Raw genomic sequence first — 22,091 nt, 5'->3', positions numbered from 1 at the left:
CGCAATTGAGGATTTTGTACCCCTGGGTAAAGTCTTCTGAAGAAATGCCAGATGAAATTCAAATGGGCTGATTGGAGGTTATTTTGATTATACATTATGAGAATGTCTGTGTTTTCCCCAAGGGCTAACCGGAGGTTTTTTTTCCTTGCTTCACTTGCCTTATTTTCTTACAGGGCTTCTTGCAAATGAATTTAACATCTTTCTTAACCTTCTTCCTTTTTCTTCTGCGGTTTTTCGATATTTAGGTTAAAGAAATCACCCGCGATATTAAGCAGCTAGATCATGCCAAACGCCACCTGACCACCTCCATCACAACGCTGAACCACCTGCACATGTTAGCAGGTGGCGTGGATTCCCTTGAGTAAGCAGCGTCAACTTTCTCTTTGGGGTCCACCGCGAGTGAATGTGCCATGTAAAGAAAATGGCAGCATAGGGTTTGGTTTTTTTTTCCTCTTCTCAGCCAAGTACTTCTCCTGCTCCACTTTCTGCAGATTGGTCTCAAATGTTAATCACCATTTTGGCTTTGTTTGTTTGTTTTTGTTTTTTTTTAATTTTTTTTTGACATTTATTTATTTTTGAGACAGAGAGAGACAGAGCATGAACGGGGGAGGGTCAGAGAGAGGGAGACACAGAATCTGAAACAGGCTCCAGGCTCTGAACTATGAGCACAGAGCCCGACATGGGGCTCGAGCTCACGGACCACGAAATCATGACCTCAGCCGAAGTCAACCGCTTAACCGACTGAGCCACCCAGGCGCCCCAACCATTTTAGCTTTGTGCCCTTTGGTGTTCAAAAAGTAACAAACACCTGACGCTTTGAAGTGAGGTGCAAAGGAGTATGAAAGGGACCCAGACAGCACGTGGAGCATGACTCTAAGAATACAAGTCATTTAAACGTGGCAAATCTCTACCATTAAGGCCAGCAAGATCATTCAGGACTGTAAAGGCTCCCTGCAGCCTCTGTCTTGGCAAGTTTTCCGACTTGTGTTGGGCTGAGTCTTACTGCCGTTGGATGTTCAGTAGAGAAACAGAGCTTTGATTTATCATTCATCCCACCTTTTTTCTCCAACCCCCTTGTTCTTTTTTTTAAGGTTTATTTATTTTTTAGAGGGAGAGAGCACATGCACAAGTTGGGGAGGGGCAGAAAGAGGGAGAGAGAAAGAATCCCAAGCAGGCTCCGCACTGTCAGCCCAGAGCCTGATGCCGGGCTCGAACTCATGAACCATGAGATAATGACGTGTGCTGAAATCAAGACTCAGACGCCCAACTGAGCCACCCAGATGTCCCCCAACCCACTTTTTCAAGGTCTTTTTCAAAGACTGTAGCATCCTGCGTGGTTTTTAGAGGAGTTATAGGGAATGATGTGTGAGGACATTAGAAACACCATTAAAACAAAGAGCTGGCTATTTACCGCAAGAAGCAATCCAAAGGCCTGTTTTACTAGCACAATTCTGACATGCCGGTTCACTTCTGTGGTCTGTCTCAGGCTGAGAAGTCCCCCCTGCCCCAGTGTCAATGTAGTCTCACGTATAGACAGAGAAAGAGCATCTGCACAGAAATTTAGATGCAGCATCCAAAGCTGGGGGGAGGAAGGGGTCAGACTCCTTCCTGGTCTCTCTAGGCATTGTGTGAGCTCCAGCGAACCCTGGCCCATCCTCCTTCAAGCAGTGATCAGAGAGGTGAGCCGGCCAGTGAGAGACTAGAGGAGCTGTTTCCTTGTCTGTTGCCCCAGATGCTGTGGTTCCCACCAGACTATCAGACCAGGCAGTGGTAGCAACATACCATATGTGTGCTTGAGCTTGGTCCTGTCTTTTTAAAAGCCTCTTTTTTTTTTTTTTAATGCCTAAGGAAAGTCATAAATTATACATTATTTTAAAAGCTCCACCCTAATGAAAAATTTAGAACTAACAGTTTGTCCTTCCTTGTGTAACTGTTGATTTTATTAGCCTTCTTTTATTTAAGCTTCATTAACATTAGTAGTAGTGAAAGTAGACCTATCTGAGACAAGAGTTGCTTAACATTGGCTTAAAACCTACAGATTTGAGTTAAATACATATAAACACCCTTTGTTGTAGGCTGGGATGATGTGTTCTGTTTGCCCCTAAGCTGTAATCCTCAGATAGTAACATTCTTATCCCTCATCTCTGTTAAAAGCCTGCTAATCCCATAACATCCAACCCAAATCCATAGTCTTCCTAGATTTCCCCTCCCCGACCCCTCCATCATTCCCACGTTCTTTTGTACCTCCTGTATTGCATAACTTGTACTTCTGTGTAGACTCAGTTTGTCCTACTTGGTTTTAGTTAGATGTGTACTTGGCTCTCTCTCTGTCTTACTAAACAATGTCACCTTGAGGATTTTGACTAGGTCTTATTTTTTTCACAGGACCTTACGTATTCAGTGCTCAGTAGTACATGGTCACCAGATGGAGTTGATCTCTATTTTGTAGTTCAGAGTAGATTGTCCTGCATCTGTATCTTGTGTCCTCAGTGTTTTTCTAGCGTTCTCGACTTCTTATTTCCTTGCAGAGCCATGACCAGGCGAAGACAGTATGGAGAAGTTGCTAATCTTCTTCAGGGTGTGATGAATGTTCTGGAGCACTTCCACAAGTACATGGGAGTTCCACAGATCCGGCAGCTTTCTGAGAGGTAAAGTGTCATTGGAGAAAACAATCATCTGCTTTAAGAAAAGACCGTGCGGGGGCACCTGGGTGGCGCAGTCGGTTGAGCGTCCGACTTCAGCCAGGTCACGATCTCGCGGTCCGGGAGTTCGAGCCCCGCGTCAGGCTCTGGGCTGATAGCTCGGAGCCTGGAGCCTGTTTCCGATTCTGTGTCTCCCTCTCTCTCTGCCCCTCCCCCGTTCATGCTCTCTCTCTGTCCCAAAAATAAATAAAAAACGTTGAAAAAAAATTTTTTTTAAAAATAAAAAAAAAAAAAGAAAAGACCGTGCTAGGATGCGCTTCAGCACTTAGCTCAGGATGTTCACTGCAGAATCTTGTAAGAAAGAACCTCAGATGTCATCTGATCTGTCTCTGTGTGACACAGATGTCCTGTCTACCATATCCCTTACCGACTCCTTACCATATCTTCTAAAGCAATCTATATTAGATGGTTGTGGGCCCGGCATCCCAGGATGGGCAGCTGGAATGTTGTATGTGTAGACAACTCTTGGCTGTCCACATTTATGAGAAAAACTCTTCCAGTTGTCTATTTCCTTGTAACGAATCACCACAATCCTTAGTGGCTGACAAACAACAGTTATTTTACTCCTGTAATTTGGCCTCCCTCAGCGGAACAGCTCGCCTCTGCTTCACGCAGCATCAGCTGGGGTGGCTCAGGAGGGGCCTGAAGGATCCGTGACTCACTCTCATGGCTGGCAAGTGGGTGCTCATTGTGCACTGGGAGTTCAGCTGAGTTGTCCTCCATGGGCTGTTTGGTCTTCCTCATGGCCAGGTCCCGAGAGAACCAGACCTTGGAAGTCCCATAACATCATTCCTAGTCACAAGGCTGCCAGGATGAGGGAGGAAGGAACATAGTCTCTTCTAAGCCACCTCTCCCAGTGGGGGGAATGTCAGAGTCCCACTGACAGAAAGGGCACGTGGAATGGGCAATATTGCCGTGGGAGTCTTTGGAAAATCTTGTTTGCCACTAGAACTTCAGAGGTGACAAAATGATGACTTAACCTCTTCTTTCTTCTTACCTCTGTTGAGTTCCAATCCCAGATTCAGAACCAGTAGAAAGAAAGGCTGACGCTTAGAAGGAAGATGAAGATTCTAAAGGACAGTGGGAGGGGGGTGAGTTCAGTGTCTTTTCTATTAGAAAGAGGGCAAGGAGAATACCGAGAAGGCAGAGATGATCATGATTGACGAATCCTAACCTTTCTTGCCACAAAGAAGAGACAAGGGGGCTGGAACTTAGCAGCAGCCATCATCTTCACTTCTGCCTTCTTAATGAGGCCTGATTGCTACAGGCCTCTTTTTCCTCACGTTTCTGTATTTGTAATCCTATAAGTAATTGTGTAAGTGATCCAGGGATATGTTTTCTTTATTTTAACAAAAGTCAGACGTGCCTGGGTGACTCAGTTGGTTAAGCATCTGACTTCAGTTCAGGTCATGGTCTCACAGTTTGTGAGCTTGAGCCCTGCGTCGGGCTCTGTGCTGACAACTCAGAGCCTGGAGCCTGCTTTGAATTCTGTGTGTGTGTCTCTCTTTCTGCCCTCCCCCACCGTCCTCAAAAATATACAGATGAAACCAAAGTGCCATTTAGCTGTACCTCTGCCTATACAGGGAGTGACTGTTATCAATTTAATGTGTATCCTTCTAGATCTTTATCTGTGCATTTACATAAATCTATAGTTTCAGTTTGTGGTTTTCTTTTCTTTTATTATTTATTTATTTTTTTTAAGTTTATATATTTGAGAGAGAGAGAACGTGGCTGGGGAAGGGGCAGAGAGAGAGAGAGAGAGAGAGAGAGAGAGAGAATCCCAAGCATGTTCTGTGCTGTCTGCACAGAACCCAACACAGGACTCAGTTCCACAACCGCGATACCATGACCTGAGCTGAAATCAAGAGCCAGATGCTTAACTGACTGAGCCACCCAGGCACCCCAGTTTTGTTTTATTTATTTATTTTTTAAATTAATTTGTCTTGAGAGACAGAGAGAGAGAGAGAATCCCAAGCAGGCTCCGCACTGTCAGTGCAGAGCCCGATGCGAGGCTGGAACCCACGAACCGTGAGCTCATGACTTGAGCCAAAGTCGGATGCTTAACTGACTGAGCCGCCCAGGCACCCCTTGTTTTATTTTAAATACATGGTTTCACATCATATGCTTCATTCTGAAACTTACCTTTTGGTTTTAACCTCTCATTGTATTTTAGAGATTTTTCCGCATCAATATGTACACACCTGCCTCGTGCTTTTTAATTGATACCTGGAATTCCAAAGTACAATACACTGCAGATGATGTAATCATTCTTACATCACTAGATTGTTTGCTTCTGACTTTTAAAATCTACCCCTTTTTACACATCTGTAAATATTTCCCTAGGAGAGATTTTGGGTCATGGGTAGCGTACATTTAAAATTTTAATAATGACTTCCCATTTGCCCTCCCAAGAGACCTTTTTTATTTATAGCACTATCTGGACAGTATCAGTACCCATTTCCCCATACCTTCAATAATGCTAAATGGTCAGTTTTCCGATTTATTTACCTGATGGATGAAAAATAACATCCAGTTCCTTTCGTTCTCATTTCTCTGCTAACTACTGAGAGTAGTTTTCATTTAATTATTGACTATCTGCATTTCCTTTGAAATACCTGTTTGCCCATTGCCTTTTTGAATATTGAGTTCTTTCTTTCTTTCTTATTGTTTTGTAAAAGTCTCTATATATTCTGGACATTAATGCTTTGTCAGATCTGGTAGATCTTGCCTGTAAAACCATCTGGATGTGTTACCTGTTTTCAAGGCAGATCTTTGACTCTCACTGTGATTTCTTCCGTGGTAATTGGTCTATTCGGGATTCCTACTTTTTAAAAAATTGTGTTAATATACACATAACATAAAATTTTAATCATTTTTAAGTATACACTTCAGTGGCATTAAGTATATTCACAATATTATATAACCATCACCACTTCTATTTCTAAAACTTTTTCATTACCCCAAATAGAAACTCTTACCCATTAAATAGTAACCCCCATTACCTCCTCTCCCCCACCTCTGGTAACTTCTGTTCTACTTTCTGTTTCTGTGATTTGCCTCGTCTAGGTACCTCATATAAATGGAATCATATAATATTTGTTCTTTTGTGCCTGGCTTATTTTACTGAGTACAGTGTTTCATGGTTCATCCATGTTGTAGAATGTGTCAGAATTTCATTTCTTTTTAAGGCTGAATATTTCATTGTAAATATATATTATACATTTTGTTTATCCATTCATCTGTTGATGGACACACAGGTTGCTTGTACCCATTGGCTGTTGCATGATAGACTAGGCAAATCTACTCTCTGGCGTTTCTTATTGCCTATCAAAAATCTGGTCAATCTGATTCTTACTCCTTTATAAGATCATCTGTTTTTGTTTGATTTTTATTTTGCTCTGGAAGCATTTGAGATTGGGTGTGTGTGTGTCAGGAATTTTACTAGGATATAGGTCTCTTGTCCTTCATGTTACTCTGTACTTACTGTATCTTCAATATAAAGACTCGAGTTTCAAAAATAGAACTGCCCTACGACCCAGTAATTGCACTACTAGATATTTATCCAAAGGATACAAAAATGCTGATTCGAAAGGGGCACATGCACCCCAGTGTTTATAGCAGCGCTATCGATAACAGCCAAATTATGGGAAGAAGTCCAAATGTCCGTCAGCTGTCAAATGGATAAAGAAGATGTGGTATATATATATACAGTGGAGTATTACTCAGTGATCAAAAAGAACGAAATCTTGCCATTTGCAATAACGTGGATGGAACTAGAGTGTATTATGTTAAGTGAAATTAGTCAAAGAAAGACATACATGATTGCATTCATATGTGGAATTTAAGAAACAAATCAGATGAACGTGGGGAAGGGAAGGAAAAATAAGATAAAAACAGAGGGAGGCAAACCATAAGAGACTTAAATACAGAGAACAAATAGGGTTGCTGGAGGGGTGTTGTGTAGGGGGATGGGCTAAATGGGGAATGGGCGTTATAGGTAAGTGATGAGTCACTAAATTCTACTCCTGAAATCGTTATTACACTATGTGTTAACTAACTTGGATTTAAATAAAATTTAAAAATTTGTTAAATAAATAAAGACTCATAAGTTTCTTAAGTTGGGAGAAATCGTTTTCTTCTATTTCTTTGAGTAGTTTCTATGCATTGTTCTCTATTCTCTCTCTTAGTGGAAAGAATTCCTATTGCACGAATATTGGAACTTCTAGATCTGCTGCCATATTTCTTAATTTTTCTTTCCTACTTTGCATCTCTTTTTTCCCCCTTTTAAAAAGGCTGAATTCCTCAACTGAGCCTTACTGTTTTAATGTATTCCTCAGTCATGCCCATTCTGCTGTCTGGCCCAGCCGTTGAGTTTCTATTTCAGCAGTCCCACTTTAATCTTTAGGATCTCTACTTGATTCTTTTTTCATGGGCACAATATCCTCTTAAATCTCTCAGGGTGTATAGAGTCTGTGTATTTTGAAGCTCTGAGTTGGCTATTCTGTTTCTTTGTCCTCTGATAGAAGGTCTTTGGTTTGCTGATCATGGGACTCTCTTTCTTGGTATTAGCGTTCCTCTGGTGTTGGGTGATTTCTAGCCGAAAGCTCACTTTTGGCTTTCAGATTCCGTCGTTCTGATCAGGGATGCTCTTTTCCTGCCACCCGCCAGTGACGGAGAGGGGGCCGTGCTGCTCAGCTAAGTGCCGCAGGTAGCTCTTCTGAGGTGAGGTGGGGCTGGAACTGCCAGGTGGAGAGGCCAGCGGCTGATCTTCTGGGCTTAGGGCTCCCTGCCCTGCCTGGGTGTTGTCAGCCCTCTGGCCACTGCTGGGGTTCTCAGACGCATACCCACTCCCGACCTGGCCGCACAAGGCGGGGACGCAGACCCGGACACTGGCTTGGTGACTCCTCCTGCAGGAGCCCGACATACCCCGCTGGCATTCACTTCCTGCTCTTGGTCTCCACTACCCTCATGTCTTTCATGTTTGAAAAGCAGTTTTCAGCAGTGATTTCCTTCTTCAGTCCTGCGCTCCCAGGCAGTCCAAAGAGTTTCTAGTGTGCCACTTCTTCTCTTGCCTGGTTCTGGATTTTGATTAAAATCTTGTCATTATGTCTGAGGACTTGGGGCAGAAGGGGAGATTGCAGCAGGTACTCAGTGTGCCGTCTTCTAGTGGCAATGCCACAGAACCGTTAGGGAATGGAAGAACCAAACTTGGCAGAATACTAGGGAAATCACCACCCTTTCCCCCATCCTTCCTAACTCCTTCACACTTAGAACTGGCCGGTCGCCATATCACCCTGGGGTCACAAAGTAGCCAAGGGAGCAGACAAACCGGTCCTTAGGAGCTGCCAGAAAGAAGGAAGCTTGGATGGAGAAGGCAGACTTGTGCTCGGGGGCTGGAAGAGGAGAAGGGAAGGCACTATCCCCTCCCTTTACCCTCGTGATAATCCAGAGTTGATCTTTTTCCCAATTCGCTTTATTCTGTCCTTCATTTACCTAAAGGATATATACTATGGACTTTCTATATCCTAGGCCCCATGCTGGGGTACTGAAGGCACAAAGTAAGAAATACATATGCTCTGCCCTCAACGAGTTCACCATTGTTGTGAGGAAAAGAGAGACACTAGTAGAAAATTTTAGTGTAGCGTGCATATAACAGAATTGGTAGATACTGTACAAGGAATAGCAGGACCTCAGAAGAGGAATTGAAAGATTCCGCCTTTGGGGGCTGAGGGCAGGAGTGACAGAAGAGTTCAGTTTGCATCTGGTCTTGAGGAATAGGTAGGATCTTACCACCAAGACAAGAAGAGAGGAAGAACAATAGGAGAGAGAGAACATCATGGTGCTTTGGGAGACAATGGAGTGTGAAAGGCTACGTAGGTAGGTAGGTTCAGATTTTATATGCCATGCTAAAGAGCCCTTTATTTTGTGGACAGTGAAAAATCTTAAGCGGGGAGAGGCATGATCTCATTTGTGTTTTGTAAAAGTCTGATGGATTATAGGCACAAAGGACTGGAGGTTGAGACTATGTTCTAGCCTAGAAAAGATAAGAACCTTACCAAGACAGTGGCCATGAGGTCAAGGAGATGTGTGGAGGGATTGGTTATCAGTTGGTTGTGTTGGATAAGCATTGTTTGTTGTTGTTGTTGTTGCTTTAATTCTTTTAGAGAGAGCTAGAGTGAGTACAGGCGGGGGGGGGGGAGAGAGAGAGAGAGAGAGAGAGAGAGAGAGAGAGAGAGAGAGACCTAAGCAGGCTCCACACTCAGCATAGAGCCCGACACAGGGCTTGATCCCAAACCGTGGAATCACGACCTGAGCCAAAATCAAGAGTCAGACACCCACCCAAGGTGCCCCTTGGGTGGGCATTGTTGATGGCAGAAGTACGGCAGAACTGAATTCTATTCCTAATTGTCTGTAGGGACAAACAAGACCTACAAGAGGATGCACTCTTTTAGGACTCTTCTTTTTAACGTTTTCCAAAGAGGTGGTTTTATACATTTGAAGGAACTTTGTGATCACTGTTGTAAGACATTCTCTTCAAAAAGAGAAAATCTAACATTCTAGTAGTATATTTCAAGGCTTCTGCCATTCATTATCACGTAGGATTGCTGCAAACACAGGAGGATTTCTTTTTCTTTTAGTTCATTTTGCAGCTTCCGTTTGCAAAACTTTTGTGTTGGTGATACAGAATATGTGCTATTAAGTAACACCAAAAACAACACAGGAGGAGAAATCTCTTGTTTTCAGTGCTTGACTACAATTGTTTTTCAAGAGGTACTAAAAGTTTGAGGAAAGTCCAGATTTCTTATTTTTAGCATCATTTCTGGTGAATTCTCCTCCCTTATGTTTACATAAGTGATGGTGGAACCATCTGGAAATGATAGAAGTAGCTGTTTGTGGGGAAGGGGGAAAGCAGCAGAGTTACACCCTATGTGTTGCTTTAGTTTCTCCAGTTTAATAGCTTGCTGTCTGTAAATCGAAGAAGTCGCATGAAAGGTTGTGACCTTTGCCTGTATGTTTGAAATATGAAGTTCATGGACCTTGATTTGAATATACCTGTTTCTTCCAGCCACCCTTCTAGAAAATGCTTAAATATTAATGTAGCATTGAAGGAAAGATTTTTTTTTAATATCATCTTTATATTTCAAGCCTCCTGGTTCAAGAATATCCACGAAAGCAATTGTTTCTAGTAGTCAGTCGATATTTCCTGAGAAAGAGTAGAAGATTCTTGCATTCTCCTGAAACCTGTAAAACCCTTGAGCTAAAAAAATATTGTAGGGGACTATAACTCACTTTTTATATGAGAGAGATACTTGGCAGGTTGGGGAGAGGGGGTGTCGCATGGTGTAGCAATGAAAGAAATTGGAAAATGAAAAGGTCTGACTGTGTGACTTTGACAAGTTCTTTCTGAAAACTTCAGTTTCAAAAGTACAAGGGCTGTGCTTGACGATCTCAAATTGTCCCACTGAATCACTCTGATTCTGGGGTGGGATTCTTTACAGAGCCTGTCTGTTTGGAAATAGAGCGTCTGACTAACTTAATTAACCGTTCTGTCCAGTGCAGACTTTGGGAGGTCAGCTTATTGTGAAGTGCCCAGGGTATTTTCTTTGGGACAGCCGTTGACAAGGTAATGGAAGCATCAGGGTTACTTTATCCACAGATGTCTAAATAATTTTTATAATTTACTGTATCCTTCTGCTACCACCCAGTGTGCAAAGGTCACCTTTGAGCAACCCTTCATCAGATGGTGTGGAGGGTACTAGAAGTCATTTGGTTGACCTTCCTTTCTGATCAGCACAGCGACTCCTTTGTTGCCTAAGTGATCAACACCGAGTTGTCACCACCGAAGCAGACTGAGCTTACTTGGATACCAGGAGGAATTTTTATTTACCCTATTCTCTGTTAGTTGTAGGTAAATTTCTGTTCTCTGTTAGTTGTAGGTAAATTTCCTAGCTGTTTTTATGAAAATCATGGTAGCTCAACTCTTTTCTGCCAACAGAGTCTCAGCCAGTCTCTCTTTTTACGGAACTTACTTTCATCATTAGAAGAGGAACGAGTTAGGCCCAGGATATGTTCTCTTAGGGTTGACTGCTTTCTAGGATCCTGTTTAGACAACTGAGCATGAAGACTATATTACATCTCACCCTGAAAATGCATGGAATTGTGGTTTGGGATTATAGATACCTTCATTAGTATCAGTAAGGGAGATGGTTGCTCTTTCATCTGAGTCACTGCTGGACGCTTCAGAAACCGTGCTTGGAAACATTTATGCTCCGAAGCCTATTCTTGTGCTCCAGCATTAATTCCACATCCAACTTGCAGCCCCCTGTGAAGGTGCCTGCCGAGCCCACTGGCGCTGGAAAGGTGGGCGCTGGGCAGCAGTCAGTCCTGGAGAGGACAGCGGAAGGCATCCGGTACAGGCCTGCATCCCACCCTCTTACTTCACAACTCCCTAGTTGTGGCCCGTGTTGGGGACATGACTTATTTACATGTGGCTCACTGGTGGCACAGCTAGGTCTGCGCTCCTAAGACGTGACTTTGAAACTGGATTGGAGAAAATGGCCAGGGGGTCTACAAATCACACCCTGGTTCTTCCCCTCTCTTCTGCGCTCTGGGAGTACCAGGCCTTATCATAGGCTCCGGTGGTCTTTTCAGGCACCCCGGCAAGAATGTGGAGTTCGGGGATGATGGGGTGGGAGGGGTGAAAGAGGCAGAGCTGGGACCTTTGTGTCACTGAGATGCTCAGGAGCCCTGAGAATATGACATGAGTGTCCCTGACTTGGGGTGGAGCTTCCCCTCCAGGGATTGTCCCCGTGGCTCAGGAGGGAACCGGGGCTGTCTGTGTGCTGCCAAAAGGCAAGCAGGAACAGCGGGGCCTGAGGCTCTGGAAGCTGCCTCTGTCTTGTGACCTGGCGCCAGGGGAGGCTGTCTGCCTGGCCCATTATGTGGAGTCACAAGACTTTGAGGTACAGTTTTACAAAAGCAGGTTCTCTTCTCTCCTGTCAGACTTCATACTCAAGGCACGTTTCCCATTGTCCGTTGGGCAACCCTGGACGGCGGGCCCTGATTGTGATTTGGGGGCCGTCCCAGTAATAATAGCCTTATCTCTGTCACTGAGCAACTAAAGAGGCTGCAAACCCACTTACAGGAATGGTTTTAAAAATCTTGAAGATAGTGGAAAAGCCCTGGAAAGAATGTGGAATAAAGCATACTTACTCTGCCACAGAAAAAAACAGATTGTTTGGGGTCCTGCCTGTCCCCTCATTTAAAAAAAAAAAAATTCTCAGTAGGTTGCCAGCCACAGCTGAATAGCCAAAGCAATTGTGGTTTTGAGCTGTTCACTATTTCTAGAAACTTTACAAAGTTAATTCCAAAGCAACAGGGTGGAGACCAAAAAAGGAAGAACACTATTTTATGGTGCTTTTAGCAAAGGTGAAATATTTGCCTCGGGCTCAGGGCAGTCCAGCTCTGGGGGAATGGCTGGTGCGAGGCATCCAACTCCTGGCGGCTGGGACAGGATGTGATCGTTGCAGGAGGTGCTGACACGCCATTCCTTTCTCCTCCTGGCCGCTTCTCCGTCCTCCTCTCATTGAAGCCGACAAGTATTTCTTGAGCTCCCGATATACGTGCAGACCACCAGGTTAAGTCCTGACCGCATCCCTCTTTCGAACTCGTTTTTGCTGTCCATCAGTCTTCTGAGTGAACTTCATCTTCCTTCAGGTGGCCTTCACTCCCAAGTGGTAGCTCATTTTATCTTTCGGGTCTTTTTCCTTTTTCCTTTAGAAAACATTCTTTTCGTTTTTTTGTTAAAACTTAGGATCCTGGTGTTGGTTTCAGGGTTGAAAAAAAACATTTCCGAGGCAATATGGGGCCCTCCTGCATTCTGTACCACAAGGAGCACGAGAGAAATTGTAGCGGTAATCCAACATGAATTTCTGTTGGATTGGGCATTATAACAGAGCATTTTCCCACAGCATAACTACCCCCTGATGGCACTTTATAAAGATTAACATATACTACCCCACACCAGGTCGGGGGTGGCCTCGAAGAACTTTGGGATATAGAAAATCCATCACGAGAATAAATCCAATGACTGGGTCCTGGTCATAAACCTGCCACTAACTAGTATGTGACCTCTCTTATTTAGCCACACCTCCCCACTTTCCTGACGATCTCTAAAGACTTCTACAGTTCTGACCCTTATCGATCTTTGCATAATTACTTATGGATCTATGATAATTACACCAGGCAATGACATGTTCTCTTTTCCCTCCAGAGTGAAAGCCGCCCAGACTGAGTTAGGACAGCAAATCCTGGCCGATTTTGAAGAAGCATTTCCTTCCCAGGGCACCAAGGTATTGTTTTGCATTTTCCCTCTGGTCAGACATTATCACCATTCTTGCCTGATTCACACTCGCTACGGTTACTCTTCCTTTACCATTCCAAAAGTGTTGGCTGGCTGCCACGAGTCTGTTTGCTAAAGGTTCAGGGCAGTGAGACCGTCTCTGATTTTCACTATCCCAAAGCAATGTTGATCTTCATCTGTGTTCTTCCAGCATCAAAAAGTGAGGATTTATTTTGGTTTAATTTAATGTGTGTCAAACCCAATATCTCGTCGGCCCAGTAAATTCCTTTTTTCTCATGGCTGTGTTAAAAAAAAAAAAATCTTCAAGCCGCAGTGTTTTTTAGGATCGTTACATAACTTGCTGGTTTCAGTTTGGTGAAAAGACAGCTGGGAGGAGCATCCGCAGGCTTATGTAACTCTGAGGGACACAGTTAGGAGATTCACTTTTAATGATCAGAATCCTGTTCTTTCCGATTAATCCCTTTAGCTCTCGCTGGTGGCATGGCTGTTTGTGTTGTGTCTGCGGAGCCCGCAGTATTTCGCTTGTGAGCTATGGTTACACTTCTCCCATAACAAGCCTTGCCTCACTTGGCTGTCATTGTGCTTGGGTAACTGCTTTTAGCTCTATCTTTCAGACTGTAGCAGATGTAATCTTAATGCTTTGCATGTGTTGGGGAGAGAAGAACCTTCAGAAGCTTGTTTTCTCTATTATTTGAGCTATTTCGGGAGAAGGAATTATTCAACACAAATGAACCAAAGCACACACAGGCAAGCAGCATTCCTCACTGCACTTGGTGGGTGGAGACGGGGATATATGTTCATTTACGGAGCCAAGGAACGTTTCCTGGACCCGCTCTATAATTCAATAACTGGAAATATCTTAATCATTTTTCTTTGTGCTCCATAAAAGAAACTTAGGAAGTAGGTGGGAGTAGCTGCCCCAGCTTTGTAGATGACTTCCTATAGGAAACCTGCTCTTGATTTTAATGTCTGCAAATATTATGGCTGCCTTCTAGTAATCAGATATTTTATTTGTAGAACATGTTCCTTTCAGGACTTTGTTCTCTTTCTTCACTTGATATAACGGTAGGATGTGGATGTTGGAAAGCAATCCTGTAAAAAGGGATTGTAAAATATTCACAACTTATAAGCACCGGACTCTTCTTAGTGTCCCAAGTCTGTTTTACTATATGCTCTGCTATCTAGCCCAGTTTCAAGAAGTTTCAGAAAGATATGAATGAAGACCAGCTTTATTATTTAGAAGAAACTAATCATGACCTACTTTGTCTTTTTCTCAACTCCACATGAAGTTCAAATGGTTTTCTTTAAGAACTTGCTTCCTTTTTCTGCAGCTGGGTAACTTAGTTTTTCTAAGTTTTCTTTTTTCCTTTTCAGTGGCTGTTGACTTTTCTTAAAGGCCTTGTGTTGCCATTTCTACTTCACAAATAGAAATTGAGATTTTTTTTAAATGTAAGTTTGTTTATTTTGAGAGAGAGAGAGAGAAAATACAAGTGGGGGAGGGGCAGAGAGACGGGGGGGGGGCGGTAGAGAGGGAGAGAGAATGCAGGCAGGGAAGGGGCAGAGAGAGAATCCAAGCAGGCTGTGCCCTGTCAGCACAGAGCCTGACGCGGGGCTCGAACCCATGAACCATGAGATCATGACCTGAGCCGAAATCAAGTCCGATGCTTAATGGACTGAGCCACCCAGCCACCCCAACACTTACAAAACTCTTGAACTTCAGTTGAGATAGATACACTGGTCAGAGTTTACCCAAAAAAAATCATGAAGATTTGGAAGAACGTCAGCCATCGCCTAATTGAAGTCCATTTTTTTCATTCATTTTTCAGATGAGTTTCAGTAACTGTGCCAAAGCTACACAGCTGTTTAGCCAAGCCAAGAGTAGATTCCAAGTGTTCTTTTTGCTATAGTTCACTCAGCCAACCATGTTCATTCAGTGAGCTACTATAAAGAAAAGTTCAGCATGTCAAATTGCTTTCAGTAAGAACAAAGGCCTTCCCACCATGGTGTATGAGTATGGCTCCTCGATAGCCCTTCTCTTGCTTTTCAGATCAAAAGGCCCAAACCATAATATTTACCTTTGGTTACCTGTCTGAGTAGTTGACTGTCAGCAAAACAAGTCTGGTGGTTTGGAACCTGGTTTTAGATTTTAAATGCTACTGCACTGTTTGGCACAAATAAAGCACCTGGGAGCAGGAATCTGAGGTTGGAATCAAGGGGATGTGGCACATGTGGAGTGAGACTGGTGTCATTCTGAATTTTAAAGTTTTTCAGCATGGTGCGGCGCCTGGGTGGCTCAGTCAGTTAAGCGTCCAACTCCAGCTCAGGCATGATCTCTCAGTCCGTGGGGTCGAGCCCCGTATCAGACTCTGTGCTGACAGCTCAGAGCGTGGATGAAGCCTGCTTCAGATTCTGTGTCTCCCTCTCTCTCTGCCCCTTTCCCACTTGTGTTCTCTCTCTCTCTCTTTCTCTCAAAAAACATTTAAAAAAAATGTAAAGCCCTTCAGCAAGGTGATTTCAGTTTTTGCGTTCAGAAAGCAGAATTTCCTGTGACCATTGCTGACCCTGTTTCCAAAATGTCTCCTTGCTGATTCACAGAGTAGCTTTTATATGGGCTACTGCAGACTAGCTTAACAATTCTTTCATCGAGTAACAAGTAACTAAAATATCCATCCACTTCACAGAAGACTAAGTGTCAGGGGAGTGGAAGTAATAATAACTTCAAGAGAGGAATAAGAAGTAGCAGCTGTCAGAGGCCATGAGATTTAAAGGTTGTTTCTGGCCCTTGAACTGGTGTGCGTTGTTTGTTTTACCAGAGGCCAGGAGGACCCAGCAACGTCCTACGAGATGCGTGTCTGGTTGCTAATATTTTGGACCCTAGAATCAAACAGGAAATCATCAAAAAGTTTATTAAACAGCATCTGTCAGAATATCTAGTACTTTTTCAAGAAAACCAAGATGTAAGTATTACCCAAGTGAAATCAGATGTTACATTTGAATTTTATTGAAAATTAAATGCTCTGCTGATTTATATGTTGTTAGTATTACTGCCTTAAAACGTTGATGGTTGAACTGTGAGGGGCTGACTGGACAGTTCAGTAGTTCTTAACCGTTCTGACGTCTCTGACTCTTTGGAGAAATTAATGGGAGCTACAGATCCTCTCACCAGAAAAATGCACCCATGCATAAAACTGTGCATGCAGTTTCAGGAAATTTACAGACACCTGAAGTCTAATCGTAGACCAAGTTCAGTACCTCTAGATCAAGTGAAAAAGTAGCCTAGATTCTTTAAAACTGTGAGAAATAAAGAGACTGGTTTTGTTTTTCTTGGTTCTGTGTTTCTGCTTGTTTCCTTAAACTGTCAACACTGCTTCTAAGCACTGGGTGGCTTTTGTTCCCTCCCTTCCTAATAAGGTTGCCTGGCTGGACAAAATCGACAGACGCTATGCCTGGATAAAACGACAGCTTGTGGACTATGAGGAGAAATATGGCCGTATGTTTCCACGTGAGTGGTACATGACCGAGAGGATTGCAGTAGAATTTTGCCACGTCACAAGGTAGATTCTGTTTTTAGGCTGGTTTTACTGTTAATTGAAATCAATTGAAATTGGTCGATTGAAATCAATCCCCTGGTCTCTAGGGGCTCCGTGTGGCCTCGTGCGTCGGGTGCCACTTCCACCTTTTGTTGTTGTCGTTTGAAAGTCACCATTTTTTTTAAACATTTATTTATTTTTGAGAGACAGAGAGAGACAGAGCACAAGTGGGGGAGGGGCAGAGAGAGAATGAGACCGAGAATCCGAAGCAGGCTCCAGGCTCTGAGCTGTCAGCGCAGAGCCCGATGCGGGGCTCGAACTCACAAACCATGAGATCATGACCTGAGCCAACGTCGGACGCTTTAACCGACTGAGCCACCCACGCGCCACTGAAAGCTACCATTTTAATGAGAACTTTTCCTGTGCTGGACTCTCTCCCTTTAGGAGACCCTTTTCCTGTTGAAAGTCAGATTTTATATACCCAAAACCAACCCCTAAACTCCAGCTGTGGCTGTATTTCAACTTCTTCAACTTCAGAGTTCCAATCCGAGAGAGAGAATGTATGTTTTTTTTTCTAGAAAAAAAAGTGAAGAGGAGTACATGAGAGCCCTGGGCTAGTAGCCTGTAGCCAAAGCATTCGTTTTTCCCCTCACGAGTAATTTATGTATAACACAGCAGCTGCATCTGCTCCCGTCTTTGCTCTAGCGCTTTCCTTTGGCCTGACCCTTGCCTCGAACACTCTGCCTTTTCTAGTTAACCTGCTAAGGCTCATCAACCAGATTTCCCTGTGTTATTCATCACCCCACATTTTCTCCTGTGTCTCCATCACATATATCAGCATACAGTGTATATATCCGTCATCATTTTGCTTTTCTGACTTGCTACATAGGTAGCTCTGTAGGGTCAGGGCTAGTGTCTACCTCATTGACATAGTAGACACTCAGGAAATATTTGTTGAACAAATTTCCTGCCCTTAACAGTGTTTTTATAGTTTTTGGATAGTTCATAGTATCAGCATCGAATGTTCTAAGCATTCTAAAGACCTTCTCTCATTCATCCTGTCTGCAGTTTCTATGAATGTCACCCAGGGCCAGAAGGTTAGATCTGTGTGTCCATGAGAAAGCTAAAACTGTAGTCAAAATTTTTTATTCTGTATTTGCAGCTATACCACAACAGTGTTACCACCCAGTAACTGGGTTTTATTAGTTATCTATGCCCTTCTCGCAGTGCACAATTACATTAATTCCAGGCTAATTAAAAAAAAAAAAAGTCTCATGTTTAAGCATAATTCAACCTTTAGAATAATTCATGGTAGGCATCTTTCTTAAAATCATAGAGTACAATTAAGTTGTATGCTTAATTAAGTTGTGTTTAAACACAATGGGGGGATTTCTTAAGGGATTTTGCCTGTTGATTTCAGTTTTTTTATTTTTTTTTATTTAAAAAAAATTTTTTTTTTCAACGTTTATTTATTTTTGGGACAGAGAGAGACAGAGCATGAACGGGGAAGGGGCAGAGAGAGAGGGAGACACAGAATCAGAAACAGGCTCCAGGCTCTGAGCCATCAGCCCAGAGCCTGACGCGGGGCTCGAATTCACGGACCGCGAGATCGTGACCTGGCTGAAGTCGGACGTTCAACCGACTGCGCCACCCAGGCGCCCTGATTTCAGTTTTTTTAATAGACTTTATTTTTTTAGAGTAATTTTAGGATCACAGCACAATTGAGAGGAAGATATGGAGGTTTCTGATATGCTCCTGCCCCTGCCCATGCATAGTCCCCCTGCTACCCGTATCCCTCACCAAAATGTGCATTTGTTAGAATGGATGGACCTGCATTGACACATCCTCACCACCCAGAGCCCACAGTTTACCTCAGGGTTCCCTCCAGGTGTTGTACGTTCTATGTGGCTGCTGTTTTCAGAAGCACATTTGCAGCCACAGGTTTAGATAACCTTTCAATGTTGATTTAAGGACACTTGTGGTTGTCACTTTCTACGTCCTGGTTAGCCAAGAAAGCGAATTCTTTGAGAAATTGGTGACTGATTCTCTGCAGCGTCCAGTTCAGTGACTTTTGCACACTAACTCTGAAAAGTGAAGCCTGCAGGAAACTGGGAGTGAGCTAACGCCACAAATCCGTTGTAGCAGCTAATGCCGGTGCTGCTGCTGTTGCTGCCAGGCTTTCATTGTTGGAATTTTGGCCACCGTCCTACAGACACATAATTCTCAAGTAATCTCAGAGGCTCTTTGTTTCATCTTGCCATTTATTTGTATGGGAAGATGATCATAGCCCAGTACTTACTAAGAGCTCTCAGGTCACTGCTCCCTTGCGGCTCCCATCCTGAAACCGCACTGGAGTGGGACAGAAGCTTCGCAGGTGGGAACCACCGAAGCGTGGACACGTCACTGTTCACACGGGGGTTCTGGTCTCTCACGCGTGTTTCCAGGGTTCCTGCTCTCTCGTTGGAGAGATGATTATTGAGCTGTTTGGAAGAGGGAGCTTTGTGATTCAGTAATTGACAGCTTGTGCCATTGTGTAAAATACATGCGTTTTTATAAAATACTGAGTAAGTGCTTTGTGGATATTATTAACAAATTATGGAAAGATACAAAAATCAGAGTAACCGTATAACCAAATCGATCTCCTTAAATCCTTGATTTATTTTTTGACTAGTGGATAATTTCACCTTAAAATTCTTATTTAGAATATGTATTTCTGCTCCCCAAGCATTAAACTTAGTTCGTGACAGACCTCAGGATTTGAAATGACCACATGCTTTCTGTTTTTTTAATATAAGCTACAGCCATTTACTTTACTGATCTTGAATGATCAGTTCTTCTGACAGCGTTTATCTCTTTGTTTTGAAGGACAGAACTCGCCAAGATTATGCGTACCAGAGCCAAGGAAATTGAAGTGAAATTGCTTCTTTTTGCTATTCAGAGAACAACTAACTTTGAGGGGTTTCTTGCAAAACGCTTCTCCGGGTGCACCCTGACAGATGGAGCTCTGGTAGGACCTTCCTGAGGGAGGCTGGGACATGAAGTCAGGGTGTGCGTGCTTGGGCTTCACGTTAGTCTTTAATCCGGTGGTTCCAGCCGGTGGCTCGAGTGCTCAATCCCCCAGTCCAGATATTTCGCTCAACTCGTGTGAGTGGTGACGCAGAGTACTCTGTGGGTTTACTGTTTCCTATTGTGCGATACTTCACGTCTTTAGAATGTTCTGTCATCATTTTACGATGTTTTGCTCCATTTTACAGACTAGTAATTTTGTGAGTCATAGAGGCCTCACTTATTCACTCACAAATACCGTATTACTCTATCAACTGTTGAGTTTTATTACAATTAGGGTATGTTTTTACTTTAGAGTTCGTTTTCTTTTTTTCTTTTTTAAATGTTTATTTACTTTTGAGAGAGAAAGAGACAGAGTGTGAGCAGGGAGGGGCAGAGAGAGAGAGGGAGACACAGAATCTGAAGCAGGCTCCAGGCTCCGAGCTGGCACAGAGCCCCGTGCGAGGCCTGAACTCATGAACTGCAAGACCGTGACCTGAGCTAAAGTCAGATGCTTAACCGACTGAGCCACCCAGGCACCCGTAGACTTTGTTTTCTTAATGTCTCTGGTGAGCAAACCAGGTCAGTGTGTCCCTGTAAACCTCAAAGCCAAGTGTACAAACCCACATGTCAGGGAACTACTAAATGATAAAAACACAAAAGTATGCACGCAGGCCTGAGGCCCGTGCACGTCCATGAGGAAGGTGGAATGTAGTGTTGTTAGTTAGCATCGCTTAGTGCCTGTGTAACCAGACACCAGCTCCAAAGCGTCTCTCTAAAAACTGTTTTTGGAAACCCAGCCTCCTTGCCAACACATCAGTGTGCTTTCTTCAGATTTCCTATCCATGAGGAAACCAAATTTTTATGTTTTATGTAATTTCTGTTCACACCGTCACACACACACACACACACACACACACACACACACACACACACACACACAGACTTTGAGCTTCTTGCATTCAGGAACCATGGTTGATTCATTTCTGCTCCCTGTCATGCAAAAAATACACAGACCTTGTGCAGGCAGGCAGGAGTGAGGAGGGAAGGACAAAAGGAGGGAGGGAGGAAGAAATCAAAGTTGAAAACTGGTAACAACAGAGAACTGATGTGACTTGGTAGGAAAACCCTTGGACCGACAAGTCAAGAGATACTTGTGATCCAGTCCAGACTCTGCTAGAATTCAGTGAACTGCCTTCTCTGTTAAACGAAAAGCAGAAACTATCCTTCAGTAGCATTGTGCTAGGGGAAACAAGACATCAAACCCAGAAGCCACAAAGAAAAGTACTAAAAGATTTCACGACATAAAAAGAATGAAAGAGACCATTAACGTAACTAATGGATAAACAAGAAAGTAGGAAATAAAAATACAGTTTAAGCTATAAGACAAATGATTAATATCCAACATAAAAGAAGTCTTCAAAATCAGTAAGAAAATGGCAAGTAACCAATTAGAAAAATGAGTACAGAGCCTAGCAAGAAATTCACTGAAGAAATAGTTGGCCAGTAAACTTGAAAAAAAATAGAAGAGGATACAAATGTTCTTACATCAGGTTGGCAGAAATGTTACAAGACTAACAATACAGTGGCCAGTATGCAAATACGTGCAGCCTTTCTGGAGACCAAGTCGTCATTATGTAATCAAAACTTTAAATGCGCATGCCCTGTGAGGCAACAGCTTAACATCTAGATAGGAGGTCTGTAAAAAAATCTGTACGTGTATCAGAAGATGTACCAAGAAAGAGGTGAACTGCAGCCTTAAAAGGGGGAAAAAAGTGGCGGTTTCTATGTTTCTATGTTTATCATTGAAAAATGATTACATAAAATATAATATAGCCATAATGTGGAACAGCGGTAGAATGGGGTCTCGATCTAGATGTGCTGTCATAGAAAAGAAACCCCTCACATACATTGTCAAGTGGAAAATGTAAGCTGTAGCCCAGTACATATGGTGTAATTCCTCTTGATGTAAAAAACAAAAAGCATGCTTATGTATGTAAATGTGTAAGAAAAAGGTCTAGAAGTGACAACAGTGCCTGTCTCTGGGGAAGGAAGTTGGAGACGGCGGAGAGGTCCCAAAATGGGACTTGAACTTACAACCCCAAGATCAAGAGTCGCACGCTCTACCAACTGAGCGAGCCAGGTGCCCCTGCAACACTCAATTTTAAGGCAAGACCATAAGGCCCTACCTACTTAGGGAAATAAAATACAAGGAACCACAGGGCACTCTTTCCATACTTAAAAAATAAAACTACACGTGTATACTCCTCTGCTTGTTACTTCATGTTCAAAATTGATTTCTTTTTAGTAGTAATGAAAAAAATCAGCCACGAAACAAATGAAAATGCCCTTAAATAGACTGCAGGTCACAAAAGGAAATAATAGGTAATAGAAATGTGACTGAAAGAAGAATGCATTTCTCTCCTGAGACCTCTTTGGTTGACCTCAGCA

The 22,091-nt window shown here is 43.1% G+C and overlaps 1 protein-coding gene across 4 annotated transcripts in view; it reads left to right on the top strand.

Moving 5' to 3' along the window:
* The window catches only part of VPS53 (VPS53 subunit of GARP complex), a 150,763-nt gene that overhangs the window by 55,298 nt on the left and 73,374 nt on the right, over nucleotides 1–22,091 (top strand). For all 4 annotated transcript variants that reach the window (XM_045045335.1, XM_045045336.1, XM_045045337.1 and 1 more), the window contains 6 exons: nucleotides 246–361; nucleotides 2,529–2,648; nucleotides 12,976–13,054; nucleotides 15,879–16,022; nucleotides 16,477–16,619; nucleotides 19,461–19,602. In XM_045045335.1, the coding sequence (XP_044901270.1) occupies nucleotides 246–361; nucleotides 2,529–2,648; nucleotides 12,976–13,054; nucleotides 15,879–16,022; nucleotides 16,477–16,619; nucleotides 19,461–19,602 (744 nt within the window). The remainder of the gene's footprint in view (nucleotides 1–245; nucleotides 362–2,528; nucleotides 2,649–12,975; nucleotides 13,055–15,878; nucleotides 16,023–16,476; nucleotides 16,620–19,460; nucleotides 19,603–22,091) is intronic.

Source organism: Felis catus, chromosome E1 (assembly GCF_018350175.1).
Source record: "Felis catus isolate Fca126 chromosome E1, F.catus_Fca126_mat1.0, whole genome shotgun sequence".
Lineage (NCBI taxonomy): Eukaryota > Metazoa > Chordata > Mammalia > Carnivora > Felidae > Felis > Felis catus.
The sequence above is the reverse complement of the archived record's forward strand: the minus strand, read 5'-3'. Positions and strand labels throughout refer to the sequence as shown.